Genomic DNA, 17,490 nt, shown 5'->3' on the forward strand with positions numbered 1-17,490 from the left:
TTCCTCACAATATTCTTTTATTGGGAAGAATAGTTAGGACAAGGCCTGAAAAATGGATCCAGTGCAGTGACACCTTCCTTATTATTGCAGAAATATTCCAAACTTCATTAATCACATTTATACTCTCACATGCACAAAAGATTGCATGTCCAAAAGGAAGGTCCAAAATTGCATGAAATGTATTTTAGGCAAGAATCAATTTTTGGAACGAGATTCAATATAAAAGGGAGATGGAATTTGAAAATTTACCTCACAATATTCTTTTATTGGGAAGAATAGTCAGACAAGGCCTGAAAAATGGGTCCAGTGCGGTGACACCTTCCTTATTATTGCAGAAATATTCCAAACTTCATTAATCACATTTATACTCTCACATGCACAAAAGATTGCATGTCCAAAAGGAATGTCCAAAATTGCATGAAATGTATTTTAGGCAATAATCAATATTTGGAACGAATTTCAATATAAAGGGAGATGGAAGTTGAAAATTTTACTCACAATATTACTTTATTGGGAAGAACAGTTATGACAAGGCCAGAAAAATGGGTCCAGTGCGGTGGCACCTTCCTTATTATTGAAGAAATATTCAAAACTTCATCAATCACATGTATACTCTCACATGCACAAAAGATTGCATGTCCAAAACGAAGGTCCAAAATTACATGAAATGTATTTTAGGCAAGAATCAATTTTTGGAACGAGATTCAATATAAAAGGGAGATGGAATGTGAAAATTTTCCTCACAATATTCTTTTATTGGGAAGAATAGTTAGGACAAGGCCAGCAAAATGGGTCCAGTGCGGTGATAACTTCCTTATTATTGAAGAAATAATACAAGCTTCACCAATCACATTTATACTCTCACATGCACAAAATATTGCATGTCCAAAAGGAAGGTCCAAAATTGCATGTAATGTATTTTAGGCAAGAATCAATTTTTGGAACGAGATTCAATATAAAAGGGAGATGGAATGTGAAAATTTTCCTCACAATATTCTTTTATTGGGAAGAATAGTTAGGACAAGGCCAGAAAAATGGGTCCAGTGCGGTGACACCTTCCTTATTATTGCAGAAATATTCCAAGCTTCACTAATCACATTTATACTCTCACATGCACAAAAGATTGCATGTCCAAAAGGAAGGTCTAAAATTGCATGAAATGTATTTTAGGCAAGAATCAATATTTGGAACGAAATTCAATATATAAGGGAGATGGACTGTGAAAATTTTCCTCACAATATTCTTTTATTGGGAAGAATAGTTATGACAAGGCCAGAAAAATGGGTCCAGTGCGGTGATAACTTCATTATTATTCAAGAAATATTCCAAGCTTCACCAATCACATTTATACTCTCACATGCACAAAATAGTGCATGTCCAAAACGAAGGTCTAAAATTGCATGTAATGTATTTTAGACAAGAATCAATATTTGGAACGAGATTCAATATAAAAGGGAGATGGAATGTGAAAATTTTCCTCACAATATTCTTTTATTGGGAAGAATAGTTAGGACAAGGCCTGAAAAATGGGTCCAGTGCGGTGACACCTTCCTTATTATTGCAGAAATATTCCAAGCTTCACTAATCACATTTACACTCTCACATGCACAAAAGATTGCATGTCCAAAAGGATTGTCCAAAATTGGATGTAATGTATTTTAGGCAAGAATCAATTTTTGGAACTAGTTTCAATATAAAAGGGAGATGGAATGTGAAAATTTTCCTCACAATATTCTTTTATTGGGAAGAATAGTTAGGACAAAGCCTGAAAAATGGGTCCAGTGCGGAGACACCTTCCTTATTATTGCAGAAATATTCCAAACTTCATTAATCACATTTATACTCTCACATGCACAAAAGATTGCATGTCCAAAAGGAAGGTCCAAAATTAGATGAAATGTATTTTAGACAAGAATCAATATTTGGAACTAGATTCAATATAAAAGGGAGATGGAATGTGAAAATTTTCCTCACAATATTCTTTTATTGGGAAGAATAGTTAGGACAAGGCCTGCAAAATGGGTCCAGTGCGGTGGCAACTTCCTTATTATTGCAGAAATATTCCAAGCTTCACTAATCACATTTATACTCTCACATGCACAAAAGATTGCATGTCCAAAAGGATGGTCCAAAATTGCATGAAATGTATTTTAGGCAAGAATCAATTTTTGGAACGAGATTCAATATAAAAGGGAGATGGAATGTGAAAATTTTCCTCACAATATTCTTTTATTGGGAAGAATAGTTAGGACAAGGCCTGAAAAATGGGTCCAGTGCGGTGACAACTTCCTTATTATTGCAGAAATATTCTAAGCTTCACTAATCACATTTATACTCTCACATGCACAAAAGATTGCATGTCCAAAACGAAGGTCTAAAATTGCATGAAATGTATTTTAGGCAAGAATCAATTTTTGGAACAAAATTCAATATAAAAGGGAGATGGAATGTGAAAATTTTACTCACAATATTCTTTTATTGGGAAGAATAGTTAGGACAAGGCCTGAAAAATGGGTCCAGTGCGGTGACAACTTCCTTATTATTGCAGAAATATTCCAAGCTTCACTAATCACATTTATACTCTCACATGCACAAAAGATTGCATGTCCAAAAGGATGGTCCAAAATTGCATGAAATGTATTTTAGGCAAGAATCAATTTTTGGAACGAGATTCAATATAAAAGGGAGATGGAATGTGAAAATTTTCCTCACAATATTCTTTTACTGGGAAGAATAATTAGGATAAGGCCTGCAAAATGGGTCCAGTGCGGTGACAACTTCCTTATCATTGCAGAAATATTCCAAGCTTCACTTATCACATTTGTACTCTCGCATGCACAAAAGAAGAGATAGGGAATGATGACCTAGAATTTGATTTATGATATTTCAATATTTTGATAGCGTTTTTCCTCTTCTATCTTGCTTCTTTTTTTTTACTTGATAGATTCGTAAAAACAGCCAAACTGCAAAACAGCCAAACTGCATAAAAACTGCAATCAGGCCAAAGAGTTGGGAAAGATTCTTAAAATGTTTGTGAAAATCGTTAAATTATAGGCAAACCAAGGCCCTCCTCTAGATCCACCTCTTTTTTAGTTATTTTTTACTAGTATCATCACATTCATCACTAAAAGGTGCTAAGAAAGGAATACGCCAGAGGAAAAATGTAAAACATTTTGAAAGCCCCCAACATTTCAACCCACTGCCAAAGAAAGTGCTATTTTATTAATGCTCAGCTGTGCTCCACTATAACTTCTAAATCTAAGATGCTAAGATTTTTCATAATTGAGCTAAATCCTACCTTGTTGTAACTTCAAAATTCCCCTGAATATTGTCTTGTCCATCTGACGCAGATCGAATTGAGGGCCTTTCGAACCTATTAGCAAATCTGCTCCTAAAAAAGCCGCTTCTTGTGGCCGTCGGTAATTGAAGTGGTTCTTCGGCTCTACAATGATAAAGACAAATAAAACAAACTTCGTCGAAGAAAAATAAAATAATCAAAACTAAAAGACAGATGCTTTTTAAATACTTTAACAATAATCATTCTAAATATTATCTTAGTTGTATTCCAAAATAACGGAGCATTCACGTAAATAAGATAATTCGAAAAGTGGGGTGTATATGCTCTTTAACACTTCCTTTTTTGTGGGGCTTGTCAATGTACGTGGTCTTCCAGAACAGTTCTTAGGGAGGTCCTGAACAGTTCCATCAGCTTCTACTTGCTTCTAAATCAAGTGATGGTAACTCGTGTTGGTGGTTCTTTGTTAAACTCACTCCCAAATTGTTTTCACACTTGTGCTGCGTTTTCATACTTCCAGTAGCATTTTAGAAAAAATTTCTTTTCTTCAAAGCCAAGTTTGGCTGCAACCTGGTAGCAAATCTGACTGCAGGCTGGATCAAAACGGCAACATTTCTATCAGACCAGTAAATATATATATATATATATATATATATATATATATATATATATATATATATATATATATATATATATATATATATATATATATATATATATATATATATATATATATATATATATATATATATATATATATATATATATATATATATATATATATATATATATATATATATATATATATATATATATATATATATATATATATATTGGATTCTCCAAAATCTCACTAAAGTTCAGGTTTGGAAGTAAGCAAATGTTAAAACAAAAGATGCATCGTCTGTTTTTCTTATAATTAATTCCTGAGAAGATTTCAACGGACCACTTTTTTGCGAGAGGGGAGGGTGATCAAGGAATTTGACTATGTTAGAAGCACTGCTCTACTCTACTATTCTCCTTAGTAGTGCTTCTCACCTTACCACCTCTCTGGCAAACTTTGGTTCAAGAAACTCCTGTTATTGGGTGTGTGTTAGCTTTTCAACAGTTGACTCTCTTGCTAGGTCGTATCAGGCAGGTTGTGATGTGAAACAAATCCATGTGTAACTCTATCCCTTCATCCACCGTTGCTTATATTTTTTTTTCTTTTAGAGATAGAGAGCGGCGCATCTATCATTGATTAGCTTTAGCCCCCATTTCATCTCTCCATCCTCCGTCAGTGTTTGCTCCGGACTGAAAGACTTTCCATGAGCTCTTACTTTAAATCGAGAAAACATTCCCAATCAAGAGTCAATCCCAACATTAACCTTAGTTGAGACAAGATAGACTTAAGTTGAATAGGAGTTACCAATATCCTAAATTTATTGGCGTGGGTTCTACGCATTAAATTCATTCTCGATGATTGAATATGGTTTTGTTGAAAATAAATATAAGAACGAATAGATGAAAGTCTTCGACACTTTAACACAATGTGATAAGACTAAAAATATATTAACGGCACTGACCTTCCAGCACTACCCAGTAGAATCTAAAAATTAAAAGCAGGCTTAAATTATTAAAACCTTGAGTTTTAATCTAAATTAAAAAAAGCGAAGTGAGCGTATAGTATATAAAAAGGTTAAAATATTCAGAAAAACGCTAATTGGTCCCTTTTGATAAAATTGAGAATCCTATCGTTGCTCCAGTGCAAAGAAAAAGTAGAAAGTTAACAATAAAAAAAAAAAATTATACTATTACAATTAGAACTATAAGTCCGTTCTGGCATGGCTTATTCGACTTATCAGGTTACTACTAACTTCCCCGGATGTAATCTGTTAAAGGTAACAGCAATTGCTTATTCGAAAAATATTTATTTGAGCCGTCTTAGCCGAGTAGTTGGCACGCTAGTCCTTAAATCCTTAAATAGCACAGGGATTTGAGTCCTGGTATTACTGGTTAGTTGGTTTGGAACGGAGCATAACGGAGTTTGGAACGGAGCAGAAGCCCCAGCACAATTTTCGTCGCATTCAATGCCATCTATTCAAATGAGACGGTGAACAGAATTTATCTAGAATGGATTTGATAGAGATATTTTCAAAATAGAAGGGACGTTCCCAAAATCACATTTGCTTTAAGTAAATGTTATCAACGTAATCTCGGTGGAGATATCTTTGAGTGGGTTGAACATTTTAGCTAGCTTGGGAGTTTACAAACATTGGATAAAACCAAGCCAAATACATCAAGATAGATAGATATTTATTCATATGTAGTCTAAAGCAATAGCAAACTAAATAAAGAAAGGGAGAGATTAAAACGAAAAAAAAACGGACAAACAAATAACACATACTAACCAGGAAAGTGTCAATCAGCCATCCACCGTTAATTAGCTGCCATAAACCAAGCAGAAGCAAAGTGACTTGCGCAATAGAAAAATCATCACACAATTCCAGCTTGGTTGGTCCTGAGACATCAACGCTCAGATGCATTAAGGGAAAATAAAGTTAGCAGTTTAAGTGCCTCTGTACGAACAAGAATCTGTACCAACACTCAGCACGAGACTTGTCTACTTCCTCATTATCCCTATCACCAGGTATGTCTATGTATTAGTGGTGCTCAGTGTTGCTAAACTGCCTTTGAAATAAAACCCCTACGACGTACCGGTGACACTATCTACCACAACAGAGGCTCCAACTCCAAGCCTCTCCATAATTTGAAAGGGAAGAACACAATACTGGATACAAAAAACTAAAATGACTCAGATAGCTAAGTCACACACAACGCATGGATAGTACTCGTTGTCTAAAGTCAGCTATCGATGGGTGAATAAACGGTTCTCGTAACCTCCCCCCCCCCAAAAAAAAAAAAAGTTGTAAAGAGAATTTTCATTGGGCAAATTGCCGCAACTCTTTTACCTGAAAGAAGGTCTTCAGAAAGCACATCAATGAACGGTTGAAAGAAGAAGTCCCAAAACGACCTCCAAGGATGAGTGGGACTCAAATAAGTCAATCATCGTGGCTTGAGGTTTATGTGTAGCAATTAGGATGGCCTTAAGGCTTATGTTCCATGTCCAAATTTTTGACATCATGTTTTTTTTTGCAGTCATATAGTTTTAATGTTTTGAAGTAAGTCCACATTTTTCCTATTATTTGACAGCTGAAATTCAGCATTATGAATCTTCTAATGACCGTGTAAACATGACCGTGTAAGGTGTTTGGCAATAAAATCGATGGAGTTTGAGTCTAATTTTTAATATTTGCTTTAAAATTTTTTATTAAAAGATATATTGAAAAAGGATGAAAGATATGCAAAAAAAGACAATCTACTATTTCTTAAGGACTTTTACATCATCCTAAAGTAATGGTCTGAGCAACATTACAATTCTGGTAATAGTAATGCATAGGTCTGAAGCTATTGAATCAAATAATGTGAGTATCTTGTCTTTTTGCTTTATGAATATTCTAAATTTTTATATTAACTTTGAATTCTTTTTTTACTAAAAAATATTTTGAAAAAGAATAAAAAACATGCAAAGAAAAACAACAATTATACTATTTTTAAGGCAGGTTTACATCATTTCAAAGAAAAGGTTTGAGCAACATTATAATTCTGGCTAAAAGAATGCATAGGCTACATCTAAACCTGCTGAATCCAATGATATGAGTATCTTGTCTTTTTTGGTGTGATTTATAGCTGTAAGATTTTCCCAAAATTGCATTTGTCATTAGGTACTTCAACCATAGAATAAAACCTTAAAAAAGAGATTATCAGTCTATCCAGAGTCTAACCTCGCTTTCAAATCAGATTAATTTCTAAAAAGAAAATATACCAGAAAAAGTTTATTCTTAACAACTTATAATTTGCTCTGGGACGATAAAATATGGCCAATACGCATTAATATTTTTTTCAATAGCATATTAACTACAGAATAAATAAGTATTTATGATATTTTTCAATCAGAATGTGCTATGAAAGCCATCCAAGATATTACATAAAAGCTTATTTTGATACACCCTTCTCTGCATTCAAGAAACATTATCAAACCAAACCCTACGAGTATGTTAAAAACATGGTTTTGAAAGCTGTCTAAAGAGGGATTTTTTTATTTGAATCCTTTTTAAATACAAGAAGTATAAAAGACGTTCTATTTCATGAAAATATTGCGTATTTTCTTTCAAGAAATTAGATATGGTTCAAATGTACCAAATTTGTTACAAATAATTTCTGATTCCAAAACCAGAATGAAAGATTTCGTTTTACCTTTTTATCTGGGGCATGACTTAAGGATAGGAATAATAAAAAAGAAATGTAATCAATCGCTTACTAAAGGCAAAATATTCTTTAACAAGCCAGTGGGGTAGGGGACACTTAACTTCAATACACGTATTTGCTCCCCCTAGATTTTGAAAAATACCTTTTTTCGGTTTTTCCGTTGAAAAAATTCCTCCACCTAGATTTTAAAAATACTTTATCCCTCTCCACCCTGATATCTTCGTGCATTGGTGCCACTGTAGAAAGCCACAGTAGGTGCCACTCTAAGAGTACTTAGCCAGGACATCGAAATTCAGAATGCATTGTATAGACTTGTATTCGCTAGGAGCATAAACTATAACACCTGACTGTTGCCCCCGAAAGCTAGCCTTTTCTCAATTTTAGTAGCTGATCCCAGCAACTTTAGTAGCTCTATTAAGCAATTAATAGAGTGGAATAAATTTAACTATCATTCGAAAATTATTAAGTTTCTTCGTAAATTTTTCCGAACAACGGCAACGGCCATAAAAGACGATACATTGTTTAATTGAAAAACTATTCATATATGTAAAAAGTGAACAACTTCAAAGCCCGGTGGGATATTAAAGTGCCTAATGGAAGTAGCGAACGAATATTGGCTGTCGTAGCAATTTTTCTGTGTAGGCCTAGTGTAAAGTATTAAAATTCATTAAAAAGCAGCTAGAAGAAAAGAACAAACCTAGATTCTGCCGGTCTATTCCTTCTCAACTGAAATAGAGATGGCCTCCTTCCAATAAGCCCAAATCTCCTACCTCCTTCTGAGTTTCGTGCAGTGGCCTCTTCAGTTGAAATAGCCAAACTTAAGGCTTCACTGGAAAAAAGTAGCTTTAATAGTCTCTTTAGTCAAATATTGAGCTAACTGATCAAGCTTTTAATTCAAGAACGTAGCTTCAAATATTTTTCCGTTTTGGCAGCAAGTTCAACTGAGACTTGAGGAAATTCCAAAAATATTCCAAAGGTGTTTGGAATATATTCCAAATAAATATTCCAAAGAAATTCCAAAAATAGAGCTTTTCCAGGTGTTTTAAAACAAAAAGGCTTAGTTTCTAAAATTCTAAAAAGGCACAGCCTTGTTTTATACTTTGGCAACAGTATATTGAGTAATAAAAGGCAGTCTAACTGTACACTAAGTAAGGTAAAACAAATATTACTGCTTTACTCTAATCTGTAGTTGATATGCATATTGTACTTCAAAGCGTTTTATGTTACTTCATTTGTTGCCTCCTCTGTGTATATTCACACTTCGAAAGGAATTACTTGGTTGTATACTCTTTCATCCTCTTTTAGAAAGAAAAATATTTCTTCTTTGTCTATTCGGTATTTTCTATACTGCAAGTACCTTCTTTTTCTCTGTCCATGGTATCGTAATAGGAAGATAACGTCATAATTGGGGACGAAGCTCCCGTGCCAAGGCCCTGCAGAGTGTTGCAGCAACTCCAATCCATGTTTTTCAGTTGCAGAGCAACGCATGTAACTACATCTCTCGGGGAATAAATTTGCTTGCTCCCGTATCACGTTTGCGGATGTGGTTTGATTACTACAAATCAAAATTCAATTAGAGAACTTCTGAAATAAATTATGTGTGTTTAAAGTAATTGTCAAAACCTATATCCACATTGTTTTTATTTTTTCCCATATTGACGGTGTACTATTTACTGCAGTTACTGCGAGAACTAACCAACTTTCCCATTTATTCATATCCGTTGAAATAATTCTCACCCATTCAGCTCTTTAAAACCAACCTGGAAAATTTGTTTTTTAAGCTATTTCAACTCCTTGCAGAATCCCAACAATTAAATAAATCATTACAGCTTTTTGCACACATTGGCCCCTAAATGATGACCTGCATACATTATACCCAAGCCTGAATATTTGTTCGTGTCTCAATGTGGTTCAGGTTTCTTCTTACTTACACCACCCCCTTTAACGGAATTCAAGGTAGCTCGAGGTCAGGGCCATTAGGTGCATAAGAGTGGGGAATTCTTATTGATGACTCGATAATAGACAGTTTACCCTTTTTAGAAAATACTATTTATTGCAAAACATGAATAAAGGACAAATAATTTATCCACTTTCAAAAACTCTTCTGCTAAATCGGGATTGAAAGCTTGAAATTTGGGGCAAATAAAGAAGCAACCCCATCATCAAAAGAAGTGACTCTTCTATTAGGGGAATATGGGAACCCGTGGGGAGCGCATAAAACCTAAAAATGAAAATCTGCACACAACTTAGTTGTACTAACATAACGAGGTAGTTTACGAGGTAGTAATTAGTTACGTAATTACGTAATTAGTTACGAGGTAGTAAACGAGCTTTTTTAAACGAAATTTATTAAACGAGGTAGTAATTAGTTACGTAGTTACGTAATAACGAGATAGTAATTACGAGGTAGTAACGAGTTAGTTAACGAGGTAGTTTTTTTTCTTAGTTTACGGTTTATTTTTAAATGTAGAAAAGTGTCTTCTTGCTTGCTTTTCATGTTATTCAAGGGGCAAAGTATAATAAAAAGCAAAATCGAAAATTTTTGAAAAAAAAATCTGAACTTTTCTTTTAAAATCAGAATTTCCAGCACTATTTTTCAAACATTTACGAGAGATACGGAAATTTTTCTTAGGTTATTGATGGGATAATCTGAACTTCAGTGTTCAAAGTTATTTGATTACTAAAAGTTTGCTTAGACACTATGTGGGGAGTTTGTAGAACAAAACTTAAAAGTAGAAAAAGCCATGGAAGATATCTTATTTTCTGAAACAAATTTGGGTTATATATTTGCACATTAGGGAGGGGGGCAAAGCATATCACATATTAAATACGTACATAAGAGTCCAAGTACATAAGAGTACGTTTGGTCCAGAAATCCATGAAACGAACTGCAGTAAAAAATGGTATTCTACTGTTAGCAAACCACGTATTGACACGCAAACGGACTTTTATCTTACATTTGAATTTACAACACCTCCAATATTGTCCAATATGCTTCTCATACAAGTGTAAAGTCATTGTGTGTCCATTTTTGCACTCTTTTGTCTTCGGCAATAACCCCTTATCCTGTAAAATTAAACTGCCTCTTTTTCTGTCTTTGGCAAATCCCAAATTATAATTTTATCATGCATTTTAGATCACCCGTTTCACTCAATTTCACTCTAACAACTGTTTTATGATCGGGTATCTCTCCCGTAACTGTCTCGGTAACTGTCGCGTCTCTAGTTTGAAATATATAAAAGGATACGTTTAACATAGGAGTACCAACATATCTAGAAAAACTTACCTCAAGGATCTCAAGTAAATAGGTGCGCAATTCTAACTTTAGAAGTTATTTCTTAGTGTACAATTCATTTTCAGATATAGAAGAGTACATGCCTTCTTGCTTACTTTTATAGCATTAAACATTCAAATATAATAAACATCAAATTCAAAAAATTTAAAAGAAAATAATAAAAATTGGAACTTCTGTATTTTGAATTTCTTGAAAATTTATGAGAGATAGGAAAATTTTGCTGAGATTTCGAACAAATAACATGAAGTTCTACCAATATTCAAAGTTATATGATTTATAAAGAAGTTTAGCTTCGAGGCTAGGATATTTTACTTAGACAAATATAGAGGTATGCAAAATAAAAACTTCAAAATAGAGAAAAGTCACAGAAGGAATCTTATTTTTGGAAAACCAGTGTCAATTTCAATTTATTGATAATAAAAATGTCTATACATCCTAAAAATGTATATCCATCTACGCCATCTGCGTTGGAACAAAAATCTACTTTGTCCAAAAAACCCTAACTTTGTAATTCAAAGAAGCAATTTCATATTAAAGAAAATTAATGTTATCTTGCGGACTTTCCAAACTATTACTCGCTTAAAAATAAAAGGGGTGCAAGGGGTGTCTTGTGTTTCTTTCAGTTTTTTTTAGGTTGCATGGTCAGCTTCCTGTAGTCCTATATAATAATATATCTTTTATTTCTGAGCAATCGACTTATTATTTCCGCACTTCCAATAATTTACAGATCCCTTATACTCCGTCAATACGGTCTTCCTTTAACCCTCTGATGAACATGGTTTGGAAAACTTCACCACAGTCTTCAAGGGACTGCCATCCATTTGGGATCTTCAAAAAGTATGTTAGAGAATTTCTTGCCAATTTCCCCGGTTTTTCTTGGAATGTCTCCGGATTGGGTCTGTTTATTATTTGTGTAGGTTGAATAATTTACAACTCCCTTGCCTAGCTTGATTTTTTTTTTTGGGGGGGGGGGGGGGGTTTGGGTTTGTGATGTGAATGTGTTATTTAAAAAAAATTATGGATGTATTTTTTGGTTTTTGGTTTCTCACCTGTTTTTTCCTGGCCATAGAGCGTTACAAGGGAGATTAAGATGAAGTTTTTGTCGTTTTTCTTGTACTTAAAATACTGTAGATTTTGTTTAAAGTCATATATTTCGTTTTTTTCAATAAATTCAATTCAATTCAAATAGGAAATTTCAAAAAACATGCCATAAAATCTAAATTTTGAATTCGAGTAAGACTTTTCCAGAATTATTTCCAAAATGTACAGAAGATATACGTAATGTTCTGCAGCATTACGCCATAAAATGGGTCTGAAAAAGTTTTGTTTTTCAGCTGTGACAATTTTGTTGTGAAACCATGTACAACATAAGGAACAAAGAGTTTTCTTTTTCTTCTTAAAACTTCTGATAATTTTACAAACTTCACTACAAGTGCATATCCGGGGGGATATTCTTCAAACTTCAGTGCAAGGCCGTATCCAAGTTCGCCTCATCCCTCCATGGAAAATCCCCCGGAAGATTCCTCCATGGAAACTTCCTCCCCACGGAAGTTTCTCCCTGTGGATTCCCACCCCACATGAAATTTACCCCTCACCCAAAAGATGTCTGTATGCTTCTTAATAACAAGGACTATACGTAAACAATGGGCATATTTCATGATTTGCAGCCCTCTCCCCAGGGGCTGTGGGGAGTCGTGTCATCCCCAGAAGCGTAGCTAGTGCACCTTTCAACTATACCGAATGAAATAGCTATATAATAATATTGGTCTGATGACTTTGAGGGGAAAAGGGGCGTGGTAGGTTGGGCTAGTTGCCCTCCAATCTTTTCAGTCTCTTAAAAAGAGCACTAAAACTTTCAAATTCTGTTCCAACGATCCCCCTCCTGATCTTCTAAGACCACTGATTGATACAATCACCCCTGGGAATTTAAGATTCCTTGAATTTTTGGAAGTGTCTTCCCACCCTTTTCCAAAATCACACAAATTTTTTCAGGCTTATAGCTTTTACTAAGGAATATTAAACTTAAACAATTTTATATATTTGGAATCAAGAAAAATAAGGCAATTCTTTTAATATACATATTGTTATCGAAATTTTGTATTTAGAGTTTTGGTTACTACTGGACAGAGTCGCTTGTTACTTACAATTTTTAGCACGAACAGTTTGATTTATGCTGTGTAACTTATTGCCGTCATTGGCAGTTTTATTGCTTACTGCCCTTTAGTTAGCAATTATTTAATTACCACGACTATCATGATTATCATGATTAATGGCATATTCTCAGGTAGTTGACTGTACAGCTAATCATTATTTCCTATGCTTTTTCCCTTTTATGAATTATCCTTTAACGCTTTTCTATTCAGCTGTTTATTGAACAAAAATCTCGAGAAGCTACATTCCCCTTTTCTTCTTCATTTACTATTTATTCTCGTTGTTGTTCTAGTTGTTGTGGTAACTCAAGTAAGTCAGTTGTTGCAACAAATGTAAAGAAAATAGAGAGGAAATTTCATTGGTATCTTTTTCATTTACTAACTATGCTTCTTCTATAAAAAGTTTTCATCTTTATTTCTCATATTCATCAATTGTCTTTTCAACTCTTATTTCAGCTGTTGATAAAAAAAATAACACTGAAGGAAATCATGAGGAGTTCAGTACTTTTTTACATATACTTCAGTACCCATACTTCTTTTACAGTTTTTATTATTCTTCCCAGAGGCGGTTTTAGAGGAAGGACAGAGGGGACACTTGCCCCGGGCACAGAAATTTGAAATGCAAAAGCTCTCAAATAAACAATTTAGCGGTTATAATAATTTCGTAATTTTAGAAATTTTAGGTTTTTTTAAATAAAGTCAAGGGCGCAGATAATAAATAAAATACTTAATGAATTATCAATTATTTAATAAAATAGATATAAATTAAAAAATTAGAAATTATTAAATAATAATAATACTTAAAATAATTAGTAATAAATAAATGATTAAATAATCTATATAATAAACTAAAAAATAATTAAAACATAAATTGTTGATAAATTGAAAACAAATTTGTTAATAACTGAGAATTGTGTTAAAATTTGACTTAAAAATTTTGTGGGAGACATAGGAGGGGCGCTATTCAAGATTTTGCCCTAGGGGCAAGAGAGGCCAGAACTGGAAGGTTTCTTCCGGAGGCCAGAACCGGAAAACGGAAGGTTTTCCTTCCGTTCTTTCTTGAGCAAAAAGTTTTTCGTCTTCACTTTTTCTCTTTAACTGTTTTCTCAACTGTTCATAGAAAAAACCATAAAAATTTCAATAGTTTCCTCCATTTTCTGCTCCATTTACAATTTTCATTTTTTTTCCTCTTTTCTTTTTTCTTTCTGAAGGCTTTCTTCACTATTATTCTGTCTATCACTTTTTCTGTTAACTCTTACGCGCTGTTCACAGAAAATCAGAGAAATTGTAGGAAGTTCAATACCTTTCTTCACTGTCTACTTCTTCGATATTTTTTCTTAATTTTTCTTTTTCATTCTTGTTTTTTCACAAGTCTTTGATTATCTTTTCTTCCATACCTATAACGATTCCATATCTATGCGAACCTGGCGACTAAATAACAAGTTCCGTAGGTGATTATACTTGCTCCGTAGGTGATTATACTTTGATCACGCTCTAGCATTATTTATTGGCCGGAGCAAAGTACTTTGGCTCAGAGCAATTAAGTAGTACAATATTTTGCGTCTAGAGGCGCTGAGGTACGCGGGGTCACTTTTGGAGAGTTTTGTCAGTACTTGTTCCGTAGGTGATTATACTTTAGTACAAGTGTATGTTATCTGTGCTTTTTAGGAGAATTTGTACCTAACCTTGAACGCTTTTCCCCTCGTACCGATCGGTTTTTCTAATCGTTTTTCCCATGTGTCTTAACTATTACAATAGAAAAGAAAGGTGAAGGAAATCCAAAGAATTCAATACCTTTCTTCATAATCTGCTTCTTTTATAGTTTCTTCCGGTTTTTCAGTTGCGACAGTAGTTGTAACTGTGTATTTCTTAATAAAGCTTGCGAGGGGGTCATACTCGGTAGTGGATTCAGCTCTTTGTCTTTTCTTCTTTGCCAAGAATTTATTTAAAGCGCTATTGCGAAATGAAGGGGGCCGACCGTTTATGTTGTCTTCTTCCTTAAAAATGTGAACAATCAAAATGACATACAGAAAAATAATATGGTAAATTCCAATAAGATATATAATAAATGATAGAAAAAATAATACAATGCCTTAAATTATGATAAAGAACAAGCTGAAAAGATTTTTTATCTTTCTTTTCAAGTTTCAAATAAGTATTAAGCAAATAAACAATCAAAATATTAAAATAAATTAGAAAGCAAAAAAAAACGTTAGAAAGCAAAAAAAGAAAGCAATTAGAAAGCGAAAATGTTTGTTCATTTTTGGTTTAATAGAGTTCATTGCTTTTTTTGAAAAGCTTATTTTGTGCAATTTTTTTTTTTTGATTAATTTCTTTTCGTCTTATATTGACATAGTCTTTTTCAGGGAGAAAGACTGAACCTCTTCTAAAGTTAAGAAACCATCTCTTCCATAAAAACCTTAAATACCCTTGGGCATAACTTAAAACCTTTGCCCCTAATCTCCGGGGTTTGTTCCAACCCCAAAAAGCCTTGGTATATAATATTTAGACTATTTTGAATAGAATGGCTATCTCAAAATTTCTATTAGACGCATTTCGGGACACTACGACATGTGTGTAGGGGGGAGGGGGTAGCTTCCCTCTGATCCCTTTGACTCTTAAAAAGAGCGTCTGATTAAAAAATCCAATGAGCCCCCTCTGAGGTTTATATGACCACACTTTCTATCAAAACCCTATATGTCCCCTAGGCATAACTTACAATCCTTGCCCTGAGGTCTGGGGGGATTTGTTATCCTCAAAGACCTAATTTCCAGACCTTTCTGATAGGCTGAACAAAATGGCTACATCAAAATTTTGATTGGAAGTGTCTTGGTAAATGATAGGCATGGGGGGGGGGGGGCATTTGCCATCTGATCACTTTCGACTAATAAAACAAAACTTTCTATAAAACAACTTTTATGCACCAAGGGAATAATTTTTCCTGAGGACTATGGGGAGAGGGTTGTCATCCTCAAAAACATAATTTCCAGACCTTTCTGCTACGTTGAACAAAATGGCCATATCAAAATGTTGATTGAAAATGTTTGGGAAAATTATGGGCGTAGGGGGGGGGGTGATTCTTCCTTCGATTACTTCTGACTATTAAAAAGGGCAACAGTCCTCTTAATTCCCAATCGAAAGAGCCCTTTTTGAAGTTTTTACGAGAACACTTTCTATAAAAACAGTGTATGCCCCCAGGACAAAACTTACAACCTTAGTCATCGGGGCTGTAAGGGAGTCGTCATACTCAAAAGCATAATTTCCGGACCCTTCAACTACGTTCAACAAAATGACTATATTAAAACGTTGATCGGAAATGTTTAGGGAAATGATGGGCGTGGGGAGGTGTTTGGGGAAATGGTTGGCGTGAGAGGGGGGTTAGTTGTACAATTAAAAAGGCCATTAGCCATTTGAATTTTCAATCGAATGAGCCCTTTTTGAAGTTTTTACGACAACGCTTTCTATTAAAACCTTATATCCCCCAGGGCACAACTTACAACACTTGCCCTGAGGGCTGTGGGAGAAGTGTCCTCCTTAAAAACATAATTTCCAGATCTTTTCACCACGTTGAACAAAATGGCTTTTTCAAAATTTTGACTGGATGTGTTTGGGGAAATGGTGGGCGTTGAAGGGGTGTTAGTTGCCTTCCAATCACTTTCGGCTATTTAAAAGGGCACTAGCCACTCTAATTTCAAATCGAATGTTCTATGAATTTTAGGGGCTGTTTCCCCCTTTTTTTCGAAAATATGGCAAATATTCTCAGGTGTGTAACTTTTGATGGGTAAGACTAAACTTAATGAATTTTATATTTTTGTAATCAGCATAAAAATTCAATTCTATTAATTTATCTATTGATATCAAAATTCCAGTTTTTATAGTTTTGGTTACTATTGATCCGTGTCGCTCCTTACTTACAGTTTGTTACCACGGATTGTTTGATACAATTAACAGCAATGACCAAGTGTACTTCTATGTATATATAACTTATTAATAGATCCCCGAAGGTATGCCGGTCTTCATTATTACTGTTAATTTCATTTTCTGCCTTTAATTTGTTGAGAAAGGATGAGGGGCTGACGGGGGAGGGGACCAATCGGTTAAATAAATTCCCATGAAACATCTATGAAGAAATGAATACTCCCAGAAATATTGTGCCTACTACGGCGTCCCCGGTAAGCGACGCGATCCCGCTCCCAGGAATATCGACAAGATCGACAAGTGTACGAGCTATTCCCTGTGAAATAAATCTACAGAAGGATGAATTCCAAGTTTATAGCTGGAATGTGAGATCGGCGCAGCGTGAATCAACAAGGCTAGCGCTGGCTATGGAAATGAACCGTTACCAAGCAGACGTTTTTTGTCTATCAGAGACAAGATTGAACGGAGTGTCTGAAGAAACCATACCAGTCCGTGACTCCGACAACTCGTACTTTTTCCTCTAC

The 17,490-nt window shown here is 34.3% G+C and overlaps 1 protein-coding gene across 2 annotated transcripts in view; it reads right to left on the minus strand.

Annotated features, from left to right (window-relative positions):
• The window catches only part of LOC148953772 (uncharacterized), an 87,679-nt gene that overhangs the window by 39,403 nt on the left and 30,786 nt on the right, over nucleotides 1-17,490 (minus strand). The window contains exons 5-7 of one of the 2 annotated variants that reach the window (XM_089086810.1): nucleotides 14,843-15,045; nucleotides 8,301-8,432; nucleotides 3,299-3,442 (exon numbers count right to left, since the gene is read on the minus strand). In XM_089086810.1, the coding sequence (XP_088942936.1) occupies nucleotides 3,299-3,442; nucleotides 8,301-8,432; nucleotides 14,843-15,045 (479 nt within the window). Of the gene's footprint in view, nucleotides 1-3,294; nucleotides 3,443-8,300; nucleotides 8,433-14,842; nucleotides 15,046-17,490 lie in introns of those variants that run through there. The other variant, XM_089086811.1, reaches the window with a different exon arrangement.

This window comes from Artemia sp. Qi Xiang Cuo, chromosome 3 (assembly GCF_049724085.1).
Source record: "Artemia sp. Qi Xiang Cuo chromosome 3, ASM4972408v1, whole genome shotgun sequence".
NCBI classification, from domain to species: domain Eukaryota; kingdom Metazoa; phylum Arthropoda; class Branchiopoda; order Anostraca; family Artemiidae; genus Artemia; species Artemia sp. Qi Xiang Cuo.